This window comes from Aythya fuligula, chromosome 6, assembly GCF_009819795.1.
Source record: "Aythya fuligula isolate bAytFul2 chromosome 6, bAytFul2.pri, whole genome shotgun sequence".
NCBI classification, from domain to species: Eukaryota; Metazoa; Chordata; class Aves; order Anseriformes; family Anatidae; genus Aythya; species Aythya fuligula.
The window spans coordinates 37,573,336-37,590,931 of NC_045564.1; the positions used below are offsets into that span (position 1 = coordinate 37,573,336).

The 17,596-nt window shown below is 37.3% G+C and overlaps 1 protein-coding gene across 1 annotated transcript in view; it reads left to right on the plus strand.

The window, feature by feature from the left end:
- RIF1 (replication timing regulatory factor 1) overlaps positions 1 to 17,596 on the plus strand; it is a 28,334-nt gene that overhangs the window by 686 nt on the left and 10,052 nt on the right. The window contains exons 2-25 of the mRNA XM_032190167.1: positions 103 to 181; positions 777 to 873; positions 2,971 to 3,101; positions 3,219 to 3,313; positions 3,617 to 3,806; positions 4,709 to 4,801; positions 4,897 to 5,035; positions 6,286 to 6,437; positions 7,154 to 7,274; positions 8,128 to 8,301; positions 8,545 to 8,655; positions 8,918 to 8,980; positions 9,683 to 9,783; positions 10,152 to 10,238; positions 11,178 to 11,251; positions 11,374 to 11,554; positions 12,114 to 12,221; positions 12,449 to 12,598; positions 13,667 to 13,766; positions 14,847 to 15,111; positions 15,923 to 15,965; positions 16,257 to 16,459; positions 16,890 to 16,989; positions 17,365 to 17,496. Coding sequence (XP_032046058.1) covers positions 103 to 181; positions 777 to 873; positions 2,971 to 3,101; positions 3,219 to 3,313; positions 3,617 to 3,806; positions 4,709 to 4,801; positions 4,897 to 5,035; positions 6,286 to 6,437; positions 7,154 to 7,274; positions 8,128 to 8,301; positions 8,545 to 8,655; positions 8,918 to 8,980; positions 9,683 to 9,783; positions 10,152 to 10,238; positions 11,178 to 11,251; positions 11,374 to 11,554; positions 12,114 to 12,221; positions 12,449 to 12,598; positions 13,667 to 13,766; positions 14,847 to 15,111; positions 15,923 to 15,965; positions 16,257 to 16,459; positions 16,890 to 16,989; positions 17,365 to 17,496 — 2,989 coding nt within the window. The remainder of the gene's footprint in view (positions 1 to 102; positions 182 to 776; positions 874 to 2,970; positions 3,102 to 3,218; positions 3,314 to 3,616; positions 3,807 to 4,708; positions 4,802 to 4,896; positions 5,036 to 6,285; positions 6,438 to 7,153; positions 7,275 to 8,127; positions 8,302 to 8,544; positions 8,656 to 8,917; positions 8,981 to 9,682; positions 9,784 to 10,151; positions 10,239 to 11,177; positions 11,252 to 11,373; positions 11,555 to 12,113; positions 12,222 to 12,448; positions 12,599 to 13,666; positions 13,767 to 14,846; positions 15,112 to 15,922; positions 15,966 to 16,256; positions 16,460 to 16,889; positions 16,990 to 17,364; positions 17,497 to 17,596) is intronic.

The following is a 17,596-nucleotide window of genomic DNA, read 5'->3' on the forward strand; positions in this document are numbered from 1 at the left end:
AAACTCACTAATAAAGCGTGCGCTATAAGAGCTTCAAAGTTACATAGATGATAACAAGTTTAATGGGTGAATGTTCCTTGTTTTCCCTTCTGCTCCGTAAAGTCGCTTGACTGGTGAGGAAGGCAAAGAATTCACTGCTGATGTCAGAAGACACTTCCCTCAACTTTGCAAAGTGTTTAAGGTACGTCTTTTCCAGATCAAAGATATGATCAGATGGTCAAGGCCAGACTAAGACTTAAACATGCGTTCATGTAATTATGAATTCTGGCTAGTAACATAGTATTAAGGGTTTGTTTGTGAAACACTTCTTCAATGTTATTAAAAATTACTACAGGGGAAAAAGAAACTTAGGGACAGGGATTCAGGCAGGTGTTATGCAGTCAAATCAAATATTTGAGAAAAGATGCTATGTGTGTATACTAAATGCCATTTTTTTGGGAAGATTACTGTAAAGACTGTCCATTTTTTTCATGTGTTTTAGAATCAAGTCAAGTGATAGCACAGGGAAAAGCAAGGAAGTGAAGAGCTGCTGATGTGTAGCACATTCTTCAGTAAAGATGTCTAATTACAGAGAACAAAAATGTCTTCAGAACTTCAAATTGTTTTAAAGATCTGGAGTGTGTATAAACAGGAAGGCTTTCCTACATGGCTATATTTTCCATCAAGCATTCATTTTGACAGGTCTCTTCATTCAGCAGGTGTTGGTATTAAGACAGTTAATACTTTACATTTATTTTGTAAGCTGAGATTTTTACATGCGTGTAACTTTTTTCCAGGCACACATTTCTAGCACAAATTCAGAGCTGAGTAATGCAGCGTTACAGGCCTTAGGATTCTGCGTTTTTAATTCAAAGATCACGTCTGAGTTACCAGGTAAGCAAACAAACTTCACTGTGGTTGTTGGTAATGTGTGTCTCTGTACCATAGTCCTTCCTTTATTTCCTTGTTAGCATATAAGACAATTTTGGCAGATGTTCCCAAAGTGGTATATTTAACAAAAAGTGATATATGTAACAAAACTGTTCCCAAGTGGTTATAATAGTTTTGTCTCTAGATCGGTGTGATCAGATCACTAGTTCCATCTTGTGCAAAAAAAAAAAAAAAAAGTTTTTTTCATGCTATTCCACTAATACTGGCCTACTAACTCATAGTTTGGTTGCATGCTTTGGTAGCAGTTAGGTTCTGTAATTGTTCTCTGGAATCTGTAATCAAAAACCACCCAAGTGGAAAAATAATGAAGAACATTTTTTTTTCTCTGTAGAATGCGGGCCTGCCTGGTAGTGCTTTTCAGTGTTTTCCAGTGTTTACCTGGTAATTCCTGTTTGGTACATTAAAATAGCTTAACTTGAGATGTTTAACAGCACGACATTTAAAGTACTCCAAAACCTTACAGCCTGCGTTCCTGGAAGATGCTAAATCCCTGTAACAGCAGGTTTTGGTGCTGAAAACTTGAGGCTTATTCTTCAAGGTAAAAACAGTGGATTTTGTTAATCCAGGAGAGCTGATGTTCAAGCTGGCTGGTCCTCAGGAAGTACCGTTATGGGGTCAGGCATATCTAGTTGCAGTGGCATGGTCAGAAGCAGCTCAGTGTCACCTGTCAGTGTGCGTGTGGACAGGTTGTGTAGTGGTGGAAGGTGAAGGCTAAACTAGTCACATGTGGATGGTCAGAGAGCATTTTTACACAACGCTTTTTCTCGTTTTTTCTATTTATATTTTCCAGTGTTTCTTGTCTTTTATTACTTAAACTGTAATCTGATTTCTAGAGGAAATGAAGCATCTGTAGCAGTGTCTGTGTGGTCCCTTTCCTTTCCCCTTTAGCTTTTTTTTTCTTTTTTTTTTTTTAAACCACTTAATAAACTGCAGTCAAACTTGCTAGATAAGGTCAGGTCCTGAAAATAGGTGGAGTTCGGAAGGTGGGACAAAAAGCTCAAGTTAGCTCAGTTCTTGCTTTCCTCTTTAATGGTGAAGGCTCTTGTAGACCATAACATGAATTTATATATGTCAATATAGCAGGAAAACTGACTTTTTACAAAGTACTCTTAAATGAAGGTGAAGGCTCAGGAATTGTAAATAGTTGAATATTCAGTCTTTAGCTCTGCTCCTTTTTAGGTAAAATTATCTTTTGGTTGTGGTGGTTTTACCTGGCTGGGGAGCTAAGCTCAACCACTTCCCCTCCTCAAAGGAAAAGGGGGTGAAAATATGATGGAAAGGTCTCTACAGTTGAGATAAGGACGGGAAGATCTCTCACCAATTAACATCACGGGCAAAACAGACTCAGTGTAGGGAGATCCATGTAATTTATTGCCTGGGTCCAATTTAGTTACCATGGGGTCCATCCCCCAGGAGCAAACTGCTCCAGCACGGGTGGCAACTTCCCCCAGACCCCCTGCTCTTGCGGGGGCTCTCCATGGGCCGCAGGGGAACTGCTGCTGCTTGTCTGGAGCACCTCCTGCCCCCCTTCACTGACCTTGGTCTCTGTTTCTCACTTCTCTCTCCCAGTTGCTGTTGCACAGCAGGTTTGTTTTTTTTTTTTCCTGTTCTTAAATGTGCTCTCCCTGATGGCCAACCCGTGCTGCTGATTGTCTCAGCTCTGGCCAGTGGCAGGTTGTTTTTGGAGCTGGCCCTTATCTAATGTGGGACAGCTGCTGGGCTCTGCTCACGGAGGCCACCTCTGTGTGCCCCTGCCACCAAACTCTTGCTACATAAACCCAAATATTTTGGGTTTTCTGGCTTCTCGTGATACCACATATAAGCTACGTCAATAGTATCTATATGTATTAATATGTTTTGATTTTTTTGATAAAATTTCATGAGAAACTTCCAGGAATTACCAAAAAGAAATGTTCAAGACATTGAATCGCAGTCTATTTGAATGGATCTCATTGCTTTTGTAATGTTATATGAGCAAAATGACCTGAGGCTTGCTAAGAAGCCGAGTGAGAGTTTGACTTCTATGCATTCTGCTTTCAGCAACTGAAGTACACGACTTGCTTTCAACGGTAAACAGCATTGCTGTGAAAACTCCAGACAAAAACACTCGCACTCGAGCACTTTGGGTGATTTCTAAGCAGACGTTTCCTTCTGAAATTGTTAAAAAGGAGGTAAGTTTCTTAACTTTCTCGTAGCCTGGGAAACAGAATCTCATGTTTCCAGCTGCTCAGGGAGAAATATTTGTATTTACGTACAACGTTCACTCGGATCTTCTTGTGTTTCCTCAGGTGTCCAATATTATTTCTACACTGGAAACAATACTTACTAAAGGAGAAGTCCAGTCTATGATTGTTGAATATGAAGCACTGAATGTTGTTATACGGTATGTGCACTGTTTTTTATTGACTCTCAGTTCAGCTCATATGCTTAAAAAAAATACTGATGGCATAGACAGGACAGCTGTAAAAGTCAGTTTGTTCTGCTTTTGGGGAGGTTGAAATAACCTGTCAGCATTGCAGTTAAGTAAACCATTGAAATGGGATGTTCTAAAATTGTTCAGAATGGCTTCCTCTAAATCCAGAGTTGAATTAGAGCACTTATCAATGATTCTAAGACTGTCTGAGCGTGTGAGGAGTATGCTGCCTGCTAGAGATGATCAATGCTTGTATTTGTTTTTTCAATTCAGCTTAATGGAGCAAACTCCGACCCAGATGGGAGAAGAGGCTGTGAGGTGGGCGAAGCTGATCATTCCTCTGGTCGTCCATTCAGCTCATAAAGTGCAGCTCCGGGGTGCCACTGCACTGGAGATGGGCATGCCCCTGCTGCTGCAGAAACAGCAGGAGGTGGCAGCTGTCACTGAACACCTAATGACCACAGTAAGTAGAAATGTGTATCTTTTTCTAGATACAGCAGGAGTAGTGATCAGGGTTTTTGTTTTGTTGTGTTTTATAGTCTTTAGTAGCTTTTTGCTGCCTCTAAGTGTTGAGAGCAACCTCATGATGACAGCAATTGTGACAAAAAAAATAATATAACAGCAAGGTTAAACGTAGGACCACTGTATAAATAAATAAATCTTAACGTTTCTGGCAAGCATTATTGATGAGGGAAGCTTCTTTTTAAATATTCTTTAGAAACCTGTCTTTGCAGCACTAACTCATAGAATCTTTATACTTTTATTGTTTCTTAAAGAGAATTTTGTGAGAGAACTAGGATCTGTTGCAGAACTTGGTATGGCATCTTCTAGCTTAACCTCCTGCAGAAAACAGGGCTAGCTTCTAAGCTGAGTTGCTCAAGGCCTCGACCATTTGAGCTGCGAACATATTAAAGAAAGAAAATTCTACAACCTTTTTGGGCAGCTTGTTCCCGTGCTGAACCATTCTCATTGTAAAAATAAACTTTAAAAGCAAACAAGCCACCACCAACAACCAAAAGAAGTAAATCCTTTGGCTGAAGTGGAATTTACCACTAATAATGTCAGTGTGACTTGAGAGTTTGAGAGGCTACGGGTAGTGAAGGAAATTGATTTTGTTGGTCGACATTATCAGCAGGAATAATTGATAGCAGCTATTCATTTCAGCAAAGAAGGTAATCAAATGGTAGCAGTGTTTGACTGACTCACCAGGGAATGCTACATAGTACAAAACTTTATCTTTCTGATCTAGAAATAAGTTATTTCCAGACTGCATGCGTCTTTCCAGTTATCATTGATTTGATTACATAATTTTTACAATACCTTGAATGTATTCCTTGTATAAATTATTTTTCTTTTTGCCGGCAGAAATTAATCTCAGAACTTCAAAAGCTGTTTTCTACAAAAAATGAGACTTACGTCTTAAAATTATGGCCGCTCTTTGTCAAATTACTTGGAAAGGTAAGCAGAAAAACAGTCATTTTACTTATCTGAAGGTTAATAACTAAGTTCTTGACAGCTTAATTAATTGTAACTTTGAACTTCTGTATTTGCAGACTCTGCATCGTAGTGGCAGTTTCATCAACTCATTGCTGCAGCTGGAGGAACTTGGATTTCGTAGTGGCTCACCGGTAGTAAAGAAAATAGCCTTCATTGCATGGAAGAGTCTAATAGATAATTTTGCTTTAAATCCAGGTAGATTTAAAAAAGTTAACCTGAATTGCTTTGAGTATTGCCACTTTTTATAACTGGAAGAGTATAGATTGTTTCTCTTTCTTACCCTGGTGAAAACTATGGTATGTGCCACTGTATATACACAGTATATACGTGGTGTATACATAGTAATATATACTGTGTGTATAGACATAAGGGAAAGTGATGTAACTTGACCAGTAGTTCTGTCTTAGTTTTGCTACTAGGAGAATGGATAAAATTAGAAGCCTTTTTTGTAACACTTTAGTTGAGCCAAACAGTCAGCAATCAAATGGAGAAAAAACTTTGTTCTGTGTATAGTATTTAGGACTGTATGGAATAACTGGGGGGAGAGCCATGCATCAAGATTCTGAAGATGTAAAACATGTACTTCAAAATCTGTTTAAAGGGTACAAAAGAGACCGGAACAAGTCCAGTACATATATATCACAACACCCAAAATACCTACCTTGATTGTACTTTCTGTCCTGAAGAGGAAGCTAAATGTGGACATTTCTTAGTTTAGCTGAATTTCAGTTAAGTTGCAATTCTGAATTGTTTGCCATGTGGTCACTTCTAATCACTGTTTTCCATAGATAATTAACAAAGATATTTTTTTTTCTAGATGAAATCACTGGCATTATTAGCGTACGTGTTGCATGCTTTATCATGGCTAACAAGGACTGCATGCTGCAAAAGCAGTCTGTCAGCAGTTTCTTATAAATCACTGGTGGACAGGTTCTGCTGCTGCTGAGCTGGCTAAAAGTTTTTTTCCCTTTAAGTACTTAGGCTTGAGCAAACTTCTGTCCAAACATGCTATGCCATTTCTGCTTCAGTGGCAAATGATCATTTGTGGCCTTGGTATGCCATATTTAAGGTCATTCATTCTCATTTTGTTGTTAATACACAGGTACGTTAAGTGTTTGGGTTTTATTTTGCTGTGGGAGATGTTACTCTTTAAAATAGCAAGCAGAATGGATTTCCTTATGTTTATGTTGGTATGCAGTAGATTTCACTTCCTTTCTGGTATCAGGAAGAAATGCCTTCTATTTCCAGGGTCATTCCAGACACCATTTAAAGCAATTTAAATAGTCTGAAAGATTAGTGTGGTATTGTAGTTCTGCAAAGCATTACTGTATTTTAAGGTAAAACACAGAAGAAAACTATTGGTTTAAAAAGTTCCCTTTTTGTTATTTTGCAATCAAATTATTTAATTACGTTGATTAAAAATGCTTTTTTTGTTTTTCTTCAAGATATATTGTGCAGTGCTAAAAGGCTAAAATTGTTAATGCAGCCCCTGAGCTCAATCCATGTGAGAACAGAGGCTTTAGCACTGACGAAACTGGAGGTCTGGTGGTATTTGCTCATGAGGCTGGGACCTCAGCTGCCTGCAAACTTTGAACAGGTAATACCACTGAAAATAGCTGTAGTGTAATCATTTAGCTGGTGTTCACTGTGCAAAGCTGAACTCCGTTACCATAGCTTTTGTGTACCTACTTTGCCCTTCTCTAGTTTGTTATTAGTATAAAACTGTCTTTAGGAACCAAACATGCTTTTTGTTCATGTGTATGTTATATAGGAGCATTTAGGAACACTTAGGGCTGTGTGTGTGATCTTTTTCAAGTTTCAAAAGACGTGAGAGTCTGTCTGCCTATAATTTGAGTATCTTAGTGAACATTTCCACTCAGTGCATGGTAATAATAAACATGAGCAAGTTATGTAAGGATTGTTTTGTCCTTTTAAAAATATTCCTTAATATCATGGAGAAAAATATTTCAGGTATTTCATTACTACTCACATTGTAATCGAAATGAGCAAAAAGTTTCTGGCTTCTGAATTTTGTTAAATGAAACTTCAGGATGGCAGTAAAGAAAAAAATGTAACTTTAAGCAAGGTACAGTTGGATCACTTCTAACATGAATTTTTATCAAGCTATTTCATGTTTGTTCTTCAATATATGTTTTATACAGTGCCTTGGAAATATCATTATGAGGACCCAAGAAGTTCTGAAAAATTGATGATGTGAATAGCAGTACAGCCTATGTGATATTTAAAATGCGTGATTCTTTGTGGCTTATGCCTAGTTTGTGTTATTTTTATTGAGATTTGGTATTTTTGCAGGTTTGTGTACCGTTAATCCAGAGTACTCTAAGTCTGGATTCTTCTGCTGCGTTGCCAGGAACTCCCCTGCGTGCACCAACCAACCAAAATCTAGGTTTGGCAAACCCTGCACAGAAATCAGGTATTAAAATGCAAGCCTGTTTCCACCTGAATTTTAGATGCAGGAGCCAAGGTGTTTTGTGTAACGTATTTATGGTTTTTAATTTGTTGTATTTTTGAAAACAGTAGCTTCTCAGATGAACATGCAGGAAACTTAGGTGGTGGTTTACAATGGTTAAGCTGAGACTGTAGTCAGTATCTCAAGCTACAAAATCATGGTAATCCAACTGCTGAGGGCCCATCTTTAATGTCCAGGTTTCTGTTCGCTTTTGCAATGGAGCTTTGACTTGAAACTTAAGTTTTTTGTGTTATATGCTCTATATATACTAGTCTTGGTTCTGTAGCATTTTTAGGTTCTGTCTGAATATTACTGCAGTGATCATAACACTGCTCATAATGCTGTAAGTACGTGTGAAATCACATTAACTTGAGTGTTAGATCCAGGTGCTGAGATATGGAACTGCCTCTCCCCTGCATGGAAAGCCTGATGTTCTCATATAATTCTAGAATGTTGCAGTTAAAAGCCTCAGGTTCATTGTCCAGATGTCCTCAATGTGTTTATAGTGTAGCATGTAACTTGTTCTGTTGCCACTACTTCCATGGCAACTTTTGTTGCCAAAATAAAGTTTGGCATCTGAGACTTTGAAGTCCTTGGAAGACGCATGCTTTCAAAATACATGATTAAAACTGTGATGTTAAACCCTGTCAAGTACGTAATGTCTGACTGATAAGAGGTTCCTTTTAGCCACCACTATGATATGACTTGCTCTTCTCACATTTGCTGTGGGGGTTCTCGCTTGTTGGATTTTTCTTCTTACTACAGGTGATAAATGAGGTAACTTTTTCAACTTTTCTTTTTTACTCCGAACACTCAGGTTCTTATCCATTTGCAAGTCCAGCCACACCAAGAATGAACTTGAATTCTAGTACTGCAGGAGTGGTGGTGATTCCTTCTATTCAGCTTCTGGGAATTGAAATGCTGCTTCACTTCCTGATGGGACCAGAAGTTTTGGATTTTGCGAAGCAAAATAAACTTGTACTTAGTTTAGGTATGTGAATTACATTTTTCCAAGTACTATTATGTTCCAGATTTTGTTGGATTTAAAGGTGTCCAGTAGCATGAAATGCTTTAAATATTTAAAACTGCTAGTGGTCATCTTTAATATTGGAAATTGTTTTTAATTCTGTGAAATACTGTAAGTATACACATTCCTGATTTCTTTTTAAGACTTAATTTAAAAACAGACTGAAAAAATAGCTGATTTACAAAACAGGCTTTGTTCTTCTCCTAGAGCCTCTCCAGCACCCACTCATCAGCAGCTCATCTTTTTTTTGTAAGCATGCCACCACACTTATAAATGCCATTCAGGATGGATTTATTGCAATTGGAAAAGAAGTTCCTGGTAAGAATTTAGTGGGAAAACTCTTTGTTTTTTTTTTTTTCCTGAAAAATCATTTTGGGGGAGGAAAACATAAGGGGGGAAAAAAAATAGCTGCTTTCTGTAATACTTCTGTCTGCGCTATTTAAATAGAACTTACCTGACTTGATCCAAAAGCTTATGCCAGTTTCTGCTCATGTCAATGTCTGTTAACACAGCTTGTGTTTAAATATTGTTTGTTTAATGTCTTTATTGCAAAGTGAATGGAAATATTTTTATCTTGTAGATTCTATGCTGAATAGTATATGGAAGGACATAAATGGATACGTAAAAACAGCTATTGAATCGGGTAACCTTTTTTTATTCATAGCTGACCCGTTAGTGATTGTGGCTTTTTTAGTAGACTTTAAGAAATGTTTGCTTCATTGGTAGTAAAACCTGTTTTTAGGCATCATCAACAGTCTTTTGGAACTGATCTCTTTAATCCGTGTGCTAACAATGCAAAATCGTACTGATTCAATCCATTCAAGCTTGTCAGGGAAGACACCAGTAGCATATGGCTGCAGCTGTGTGTTTTAGCAATAAGACACAGAAGCGCCTGAACTGCTTTTATGGCTGAAGAAATCTTTCCATTTCCAAAAAGAATCCCATGCCAAGCCTTTGGTATTAAGAAAAACTCTGAAATATTATACAAAATATTAAAAAAAAATCTAAATAATAGTTTTTTATATTGAATGATCTAACTGAAAAGCATAATAGAAATGACGTGTTACTTGAACGCTTGCAAAATTTCACAGCTTTTTTTTAGTATGATGAATGTTAACAGGAAGGTGTTCTATTTTACTTGGTAAATTTAGTTTTTCTGTTTAAACCTATCGGTTTCAGTTACACTGCTCTTCAGAGGTACTTGGTATCCAATTTGATAAAGTACTTGGTAATGTTTATAAGTATACAGAACTTCTTAGGAACTTACAGTCCTTGTATTTAAGATTTAAGTAATGGTCACTGCATATTAATTTGTTCTGCTGTAACTAAATTTACTTTATTCTAGGTAATAAGAAGGAAAAACAGGGGTCAGAAGTACTGACTATGTTACTCCAGGCCTTAAAAAACACTGTTAGATCGAATTCTCTTCCTGTGCAGAAAATACTGGTAAGTTGAGTGGGTTTGTAGGGTGTGTGTTTGTTTTTAAACCTAATTTCTTCTTGATTATGTAAATTCTGTTTGGTGGCAGTCTTTTGTACCTAATTGACCAGACTGGTGTCTTGAGAACCAGTGTTTGGTATGAACTGTGTAATTCTAATGATATGCCATAATGTTGCTTAAGGGTTTCTTAGGTGTTTTTCAGATTTATTAGCAGGATTGATCTTATTGAGTATATAATTCTCAGAACCTTCTGTTTCAAAGGGAAGCAGTTGCTACAGTTGTGCTTGCATTTGTTTTTACATTAAAATACTGCTATCACAAGGAAAAAAAAGAAAACAGTGTAATTCTTTTTTTTTTTTTCTTTTTCCTTTTAGTCTCTCATTGATATTACTGTTAAGGAATTACCTCCCAAAGTATTAGGATCACCAGCTTATCAGGTTGCTGATATGGATCTTCTAAATGTAAGTGACTTCTTTCCAGAGCTTTCTTTATGCTTAAAGGCATTAGGATATCATGTAAGCACAAATGTTTTTTTTAAAATGTTTGAAGCTATTGTCTGCTACGAAAAGGTGATGGTAGTCAGTACTATTGAAAACTACTCTGTTCTACTCTGGTCCTAGTGAGCCGTAGCTGTACTGAGTTCTGTGTACTGCGTTGGAAGGGGCAAGTGGGTAACAGCAATCTGAAAAACAACCAAAAAAACACTACCACCTTTGAGAAAAGACGACGTTAGATTTCTTTTGTTGTTGTTGTTATGAGAAAATTTAAGTGTAACAAGGTTATGTGCATGCCTCAAGTGAATAGCATAAAGTTTTGTCTACCAAAACTTAGAGCTCAACTCTGTAAGTTTATCTCAACTCCTTTCCTGAGTTTGGATTTGGAGTTTTTTTTCCTGACTTAGTTAATGTAGTCAAACTTAATTAAAGTGATTCGAGCTTTAATTGGCAGGTACTACATGCATTTTTCTAAATGCTTTAACATCAGCAAGAATGAAATAATAGATCTTTAACAGAGGTTGTCCAAAAGATGTTATGCTGTGAAACTGAAGAAAGCCAATCACATCATGCTCTATCATGTTTCAGACATCATAACATGTAATGCTTGCATTATGCACACCCACCTTATGGTGTCAAGGAAATAGTGATTAAGTACTATAAAACTCATGTGATGGTGGTTTTTTGCTTCAGCTATAGTGTAATTGCTGGAAAGTACAGCATCTAGCAGAATTCTTATAGCTTTTGCCTCTTTTTACTTTGAAATGTTAGAATTGACGATTTCTGGCAACTTGCAAACTTCTGGCTTACGGTTAAAAATTGAAGATATGTACATGTTTAAGTGAGGCAATTGTTTTATTTGTTTAGCATATATATTGCTTTGACATCTGAAATTTCTCTTGCAAGGGAACGCCAGCTTTGTTCTTAATTCAGCTGCCTTTCCATGATAACCTCTTGGAACGGTGTGTAACAGATGAGAGGTATGTGTTTCTTGGTTTTTATTTTGTTTTAATTAAATAAATTCCCCGCAGTTTAAGACTTCTTAATTTTTTTCTGAACTTCAGCTGAAATGTGTTTTACCTATTGAATTTCTCTTCCCTAGGTTCTTCGTAATCCTAGAAACTCTGGTGGGTTATGTTTTATCTGGGCCTACATCTCCACTGGCTTTCAGTGAATCTGTGTTATGTATTATTAAGAAGAATGCAAAGCTGGTGGAAAACAAGGAACATCTTTGGAGAATGTGGAGTATTGTTGTTAACCCGCTAACCGAATGGATTAATCGGGTATGGTTACTTTGGTTCTCTTTACCAGAAAACACACGTTCTGTGCTGATCTTCTATCTTAATGTATTTTTAGAAATTGCATGTCTTAATGGTAAAATTATATAAGCCTTGATGGCATTTATGAGACTGCAGTGTGTGCAGCATTACCATGAACATTTGCAGTGACACTGTAATATTCAACAGGTTCTGCAGATGGCTTACTAGAAGTCCATTGATTTAACTAATCTCACAGTCATGAGATGTAAAAACATTAAAAGTAGTTTGCTTTAGATATTCTGGGTATTAGCATCACTGCAACTGAAGTAAGCTTAGAAAAAGCACTTCTTTTTAATCCTTCAAATTAAGGGGTTATTCTGGAATTAAACGAAGCTTTTTATCTGTTTAAATAGTAGGATCAACGTGAACTCTTATAGAATGGGGGAATAACTAAATCCAAAACACCATTGGCAATTCAGCTAGTGCAAATTTTATGTATAAAACAGATGATAGATAAGGTTGTTCTAAATGCATTTAAACCTAGCATTTGCTTAAGCAATAAATTGTTTTTTTATCATTGCAGACTAACGAAGTAAATCAGGGTGATGCACTGGAACACAACTTCAATGCTGTTTATAGTGCACTGCTGCTACCAGTAGCCCTTATCTTGCCTGTTCAGGAATTTCCACAGGTAACAGTTGGTACCTCATGCTGATTAGAAACAATGTGGGTTTTATAAAACTAAGTACTATCTAGTGATCTCAGAGTAGTATTTCTTTTACAATACATGTATGTATTAAGACTGCTGCTTTGAGGCTAGAATTCCTGAGTTGTATAGTCTTTGACAGAATACAATTGAAATTTTATCTCTGTGCACAGACACTAATAATCATAAACTTTTTATTTCTGTTGTTAAAGCCAACCATGAAATCCTTGCTGCGCACTTGGTCAGACCTGTACAGAGCATTTGCTCGCTGTGCTGCTTTAGTTGCAACTGCAGAAGAAAACCTGTGCTGTGAAGAACTTTGTGCCAAAATAATATCTGGGCTAGAAGGTGAAACTCCAGTAGTGAGTATAAACCTGTGACATTGAACTATATAAATATTTTAGCAGACGTTTTCAGTTAGATACATGTGTGAGAACCTATTGTAAACTTCAGTGTAGTGGTTTCTATAATTCAAAGTGTTTGGGGTAAGACTTAGAGCTATAACAACATTCTTTGTATTAATGGGAGTTGGAATTGAACTAGAAATGGATGGAAAGAAACGAGTGAAGGTAGTATAATGCTTGAATATTAAAATAAGTTAAGCAGTCTTTGGGTTTGTCTTCTAAATATTTAATATGGTTTTGGTGAATGTCATCAACATCATGGTAAATATAATTTAGCCAGCTGGAATTCTTACATGAAGGATCTTCAGGTTGAATTAACAAGTACCACCAAAGAAGTGTTATGATTAGGAAGGAGGATAGAGTAGCAGTGTAGCATTTGGAGGGTTATGTCATTGTAACTTCTTGATGTGGCTGTATTCTGATAAACTTCAATTTTCAAAAACAGGCTTGTACGTAGAGCTTCTGTACAGAAATCGAATTGATACGAACTTTTTTGGCCCTTTTAATAGCAATGTTTTAATTATTTAGAGTTTGTGATGAATTGAAACAATGCTTGACATGGATCTCAGTGTGTAGTAACAACTCATTGTGCTTCCCTTAATGTAATTCTGTTAAAATCTTGCTGTTGTGCCTATGGTGGCTTTTCTGAAAATCAGATTTAGTACAGTTACTAAATTTAAGCACACACTGGGATGTGGTAATGTGCTATGCTAGGTTGTTAGTACCTTGTACATTAAATGCTAACATTTTGCTGTACGTTCTTAAATCTAACACCACCTCACTGCTGTCTGTTACTGTTTTGCTTCCTTAGTTTATGCATATATTCTTGTGTCATTTGTTAAGAGTGAAAAGACTGAATCTTCAGCTTGCTTGTAAACTTGATTTAGTCTCACCTGACCATGCACAAAAACTTCATCCCTGCTTTTAAATATAAAAGTTGTTTTGCACTGCAGTTCTGAATGGCCAGCACAGTTTTCTGTCATCACAGTTCAGGGCTTTGCTGATGACTTGTGTTTTTTTCCTCAGGTGTCTTCAATGATGGATGGTCTCACCCATATTATATCAGTTATGGTTGACTGCGTCAACTTCGCACCCTATGGTATTAAATATCAGCCAAAAAATAGATGTAAGAAAACATCTTGAGTATTGGGGTCTTCTGTCTCTCTCTTTCAGGTTTGGTTGAAAGTAGGAGTTGCTGCAGATGCAGAAGTGATGACTGTAGGCTATCAATAGTCAATGTATGTTACTTGTATTAGCAAAGCATTGAAGGGACTGACAAACACTCTTAAAAATGAGCTGAAAACATCATCCATGCATATTTAAGTACTAGAGCTATTCTGATTTTTTGAGCAGCTGAGAAGTTACTGGGGAACTTGGCAGAGAACACTTGAAATTCATGTCACCGTGAAGGCTACGTTCCTTGTAGGACACAGCTCTGTCTGGAGTTGCATTTGATATTTCAGCTATAATTTATAGATGAAATCTGCTTCTGCTTTGTGCAAACATAATCTGAAGCAGTAATGCCTGATCACTCAGTAGTCTAAATATGTATTAAGTACCTGTCTGAAATTGATGTTAAGCTGTTAGTGTAACAGTGAAAAGGCTACTGCTTGTGAAGCTGCTTTGCATTATAATAGGATACGTTTGTAATACAAAAGATCTTTGTATGCAAAATAGTCTTTGTTCCCTGCTTCTATTTAGAACTGAAGAACTGATTGCCAAAATAACTTTATTCAGTGTAAAACTCAGTGTTTTTATAACTTCTCTGTCCCAGCTGAATTTGTTTGGTAGCAAGCCGTTCTGTTGGACTGCTGAAAGAATAAAGTGCTTTAATGGGAAATGCTAATGAGAAAAAATGTGATGAAAGCTTTATTTTTGAATGAGACTTGATACTTCCCCTTCTCTCCCCTCACCTGTTCCAGAATTTACACTTATCAGCTAACACTTCTAGGTTGGTTTACATCTCTGGCCAGTAGGCATGAAAGATGCTTAAAAACAGTGATTTGTGTGACCAACCATGAATAAAATGGGACGAATAGGATCCGTATCTGTAGTGGTATGATAAAGTTATGTATTAAAAAATGTATGTCCTGTGTTAGGTCTAGTTTTAAACTATTAGTATAGTATAGTTCCTATGCACTGTGTTGTAATGCATGTTATATATAAAAATATTTTCTATTTTCTCTTTTTTTGTTTTTAATGTTAGCTCCACAGACACCTACAGACTGGTCTAAGAAGAAGAGGGAGCCCCTTGGAAAGCTTTCTTCTCTATTTAAGCTCCTGGTGATGTTAATAAACTCTTTCCATACGTTCAGTTCCAACGAAACCTGTTCAGAAGCATTGGTCTCTGTTGGTTCTTCAATTATTGCTATTCTTAACAACATCATCAGCCACGTTTCATTGCCTTCAGTGATTGGGATGATGTTTGCAATTTTTTCAAAACCACTGGCAGTGTTCTTTGAAAAAACAAAGTGAGTATTTGGATTCATTGTATTGCTGCATATTAATGAAATCTCGTGTAGTCCACATCACTCTGTGCTTAAACATAGCTCAGGGTTATTCAAAGCACTGACCCTAGGACACTAAGAATGTTCAGCTTCTCTGGAGCCTCAGCTTTAAAGGCACCAGCCACTTTGCTGTAGATTCAGCCTAGCTGGTGCTACTCTTGTGGTGCACACAAGCGCTGCAGAAAGAATGGATCTGTAAGATCATCACTCAAGTTGTCCTTCTACAACTGTTGTGTGTGAACTGAGCTGCTGGCACTTGAATGCATGGTGGTGCCAGAGCTAAGGGGGGCTGCCAGAGGTGGCCCTAGTGGCTCCATGGCAGCAGTCGGCACACATGGTGGTCCTCGGTTCTTGCTGATGCAAGAACCTTTTGGGGGATTTCAAAACCATGCTTGTGAGTAGCAGTCTCCATTTGTAAGTTTTTTAGAAATAAACCCAAAAACTTAAGTATTTATACATGGAACAGAACCTTCAGCACTTCTGAAGGCTTAATATTTCCAATGTTGCCATTACGTTCATGCCAAAGAGACATTTCTGTAAGACTACATTGTTTGGCTTCCAGCTGCCATTGAATTTCAATACTGTGATGATATTTAGTAACAGTACTTCATTTTATAGTGGCTAGATACTGGGGTAACTTGTGTAAGGTAATTTACATTGTGCAACATAATTTCATTGTTGTGTAGCAAACCTGGTGTGCGGTGCTTGTGTGTGTTTAATTCTTAGGATAGATGAGAGCAAAACATTTCATAACTCTTTTTGTTTGTTTTGGCAGGCTTGCTGATGTACCTAAAGCATACAGTAATCTTAACAACAAGGTAAATTTGCTGGAGAAACAGCTGTGGGGTGGGAAAATATATGACATTGTAGAGTTCTTGCTGTTCATTCTGTGTTCTGAACAATATTGTAGTGAAGGTAGAGATTTAACTGTTTTAAACTAAAAAAAAAAAAAAAAGTAACTAAGACAAGTAAGCGTAGGTATTAGTGAGGCTTCTGTGGTGTTCAGGCTGTAATATTATCTGGGTTTTGTGTGTTTTTAAACAAAAACAAAACAGAACTTTTAAATAGCAAATGAAATGCTAAAACTAAATACTTCTTCCTTCCCTCAGCTTGAAAAACTCCTGGCAGAGATAATTCAGTGTTTGCAGTCTCACTGCACTGGCTCTTACGACAGCGAACTGCTAGAGCAGCTTTCTCCTTTGCTCTGTGTAATGTTTCAGCATAAGAGCAAACAGATCCGCAAACAGTGTGCCCACTTCTGGAACACAACATTTGCTAAGGCTGCATCCTTGACATACCCTGAAGAATTAAAGTAAGAAATGGTTTTTTTGTATATTGTGTGTGACTTGGACTGGAGCAAAATATAAATAAGGGCAGTGCAGCTTAAAGCAGGGCCTCTCCCTGACTGTACGAGCTAGACCTAGTGAAGTACGTAGCTGTGGAAGGGAAAACATGGCTAGTATGCTGTTCAGTTATGCAGGGTGAGTTATACATGTTGTTTTTTTCTAGAAAGCTTGGAAGAATGTTCAAGGAATAAACCTAGAAATCAAGGAATAAGCCTAGAAATCTGTATATAGGTTTACTTGACTGTAACACTTCAAATAAGAGATGTCAGGTTAGGTATAAGTGAATTAGCATTGTTCTGGTCACTGTTTATGTTCTGCCTCTTGTGAGAACTGGGGTGTCTGCTGGTCTCGTTGCATACTTCTACCCTCATAAGTCTAAATTTTTGTGTTGAGCAGATCTGTGTTAAGCCAAGCCAAACAGAAAATTCCACTCCTGCTGCCTGGCTTTGAAAGCATTGAGATAGCTGAAGAACATAGTGCACCGTTCTCTGATGAGGTAAGTACTTTGTACCTAGTAGGTGCCTTCGTTGTGAATGAATTCCCCACTTCACCTAGTGGGTAACTTCCTGGGAGTGCAGAGATAAGTTTTGCTTTTCAATGTGATTGTCTTACAATTAACTTCATGTCTGGAATGACGAACTGTGCTAGATAAACACCATCACAAGACAGCTGGCTGTTAACAGTTTATGCGTTTTAAAACTTGGTGTTCTCTGAACTTGGTCAAAATAATGAATTTTTCCAGTGTCCTCCTCTACATAATTTACATGAAAAAGGGAGTGTGTGTAGTTGTAGAAATGAATATATTTCAGGGTGGATTTGTGAGCTTGGAGTTTCTTCATACAACATATTGACTGTATTTTTCCTTGATTAGATGGAAAATTCACAGTGGGATGCAAAGATGAGTGGGATGGAAGTGAATCTGGGTCGAAAACGAGACTCCATATTGGCTCAGACAAACGAACTCAAAGACAAGCCCAGTAATGTGCAAGTAACACCTGCAAAGGTAAGGTGTTCACAAATAAGTGTGACAATCAGGTCTGTTATATTCTGCAGCTGAACATCGTGGTGTGAATGCTGAGATAAAACTAATGAGTTGTTTGAGA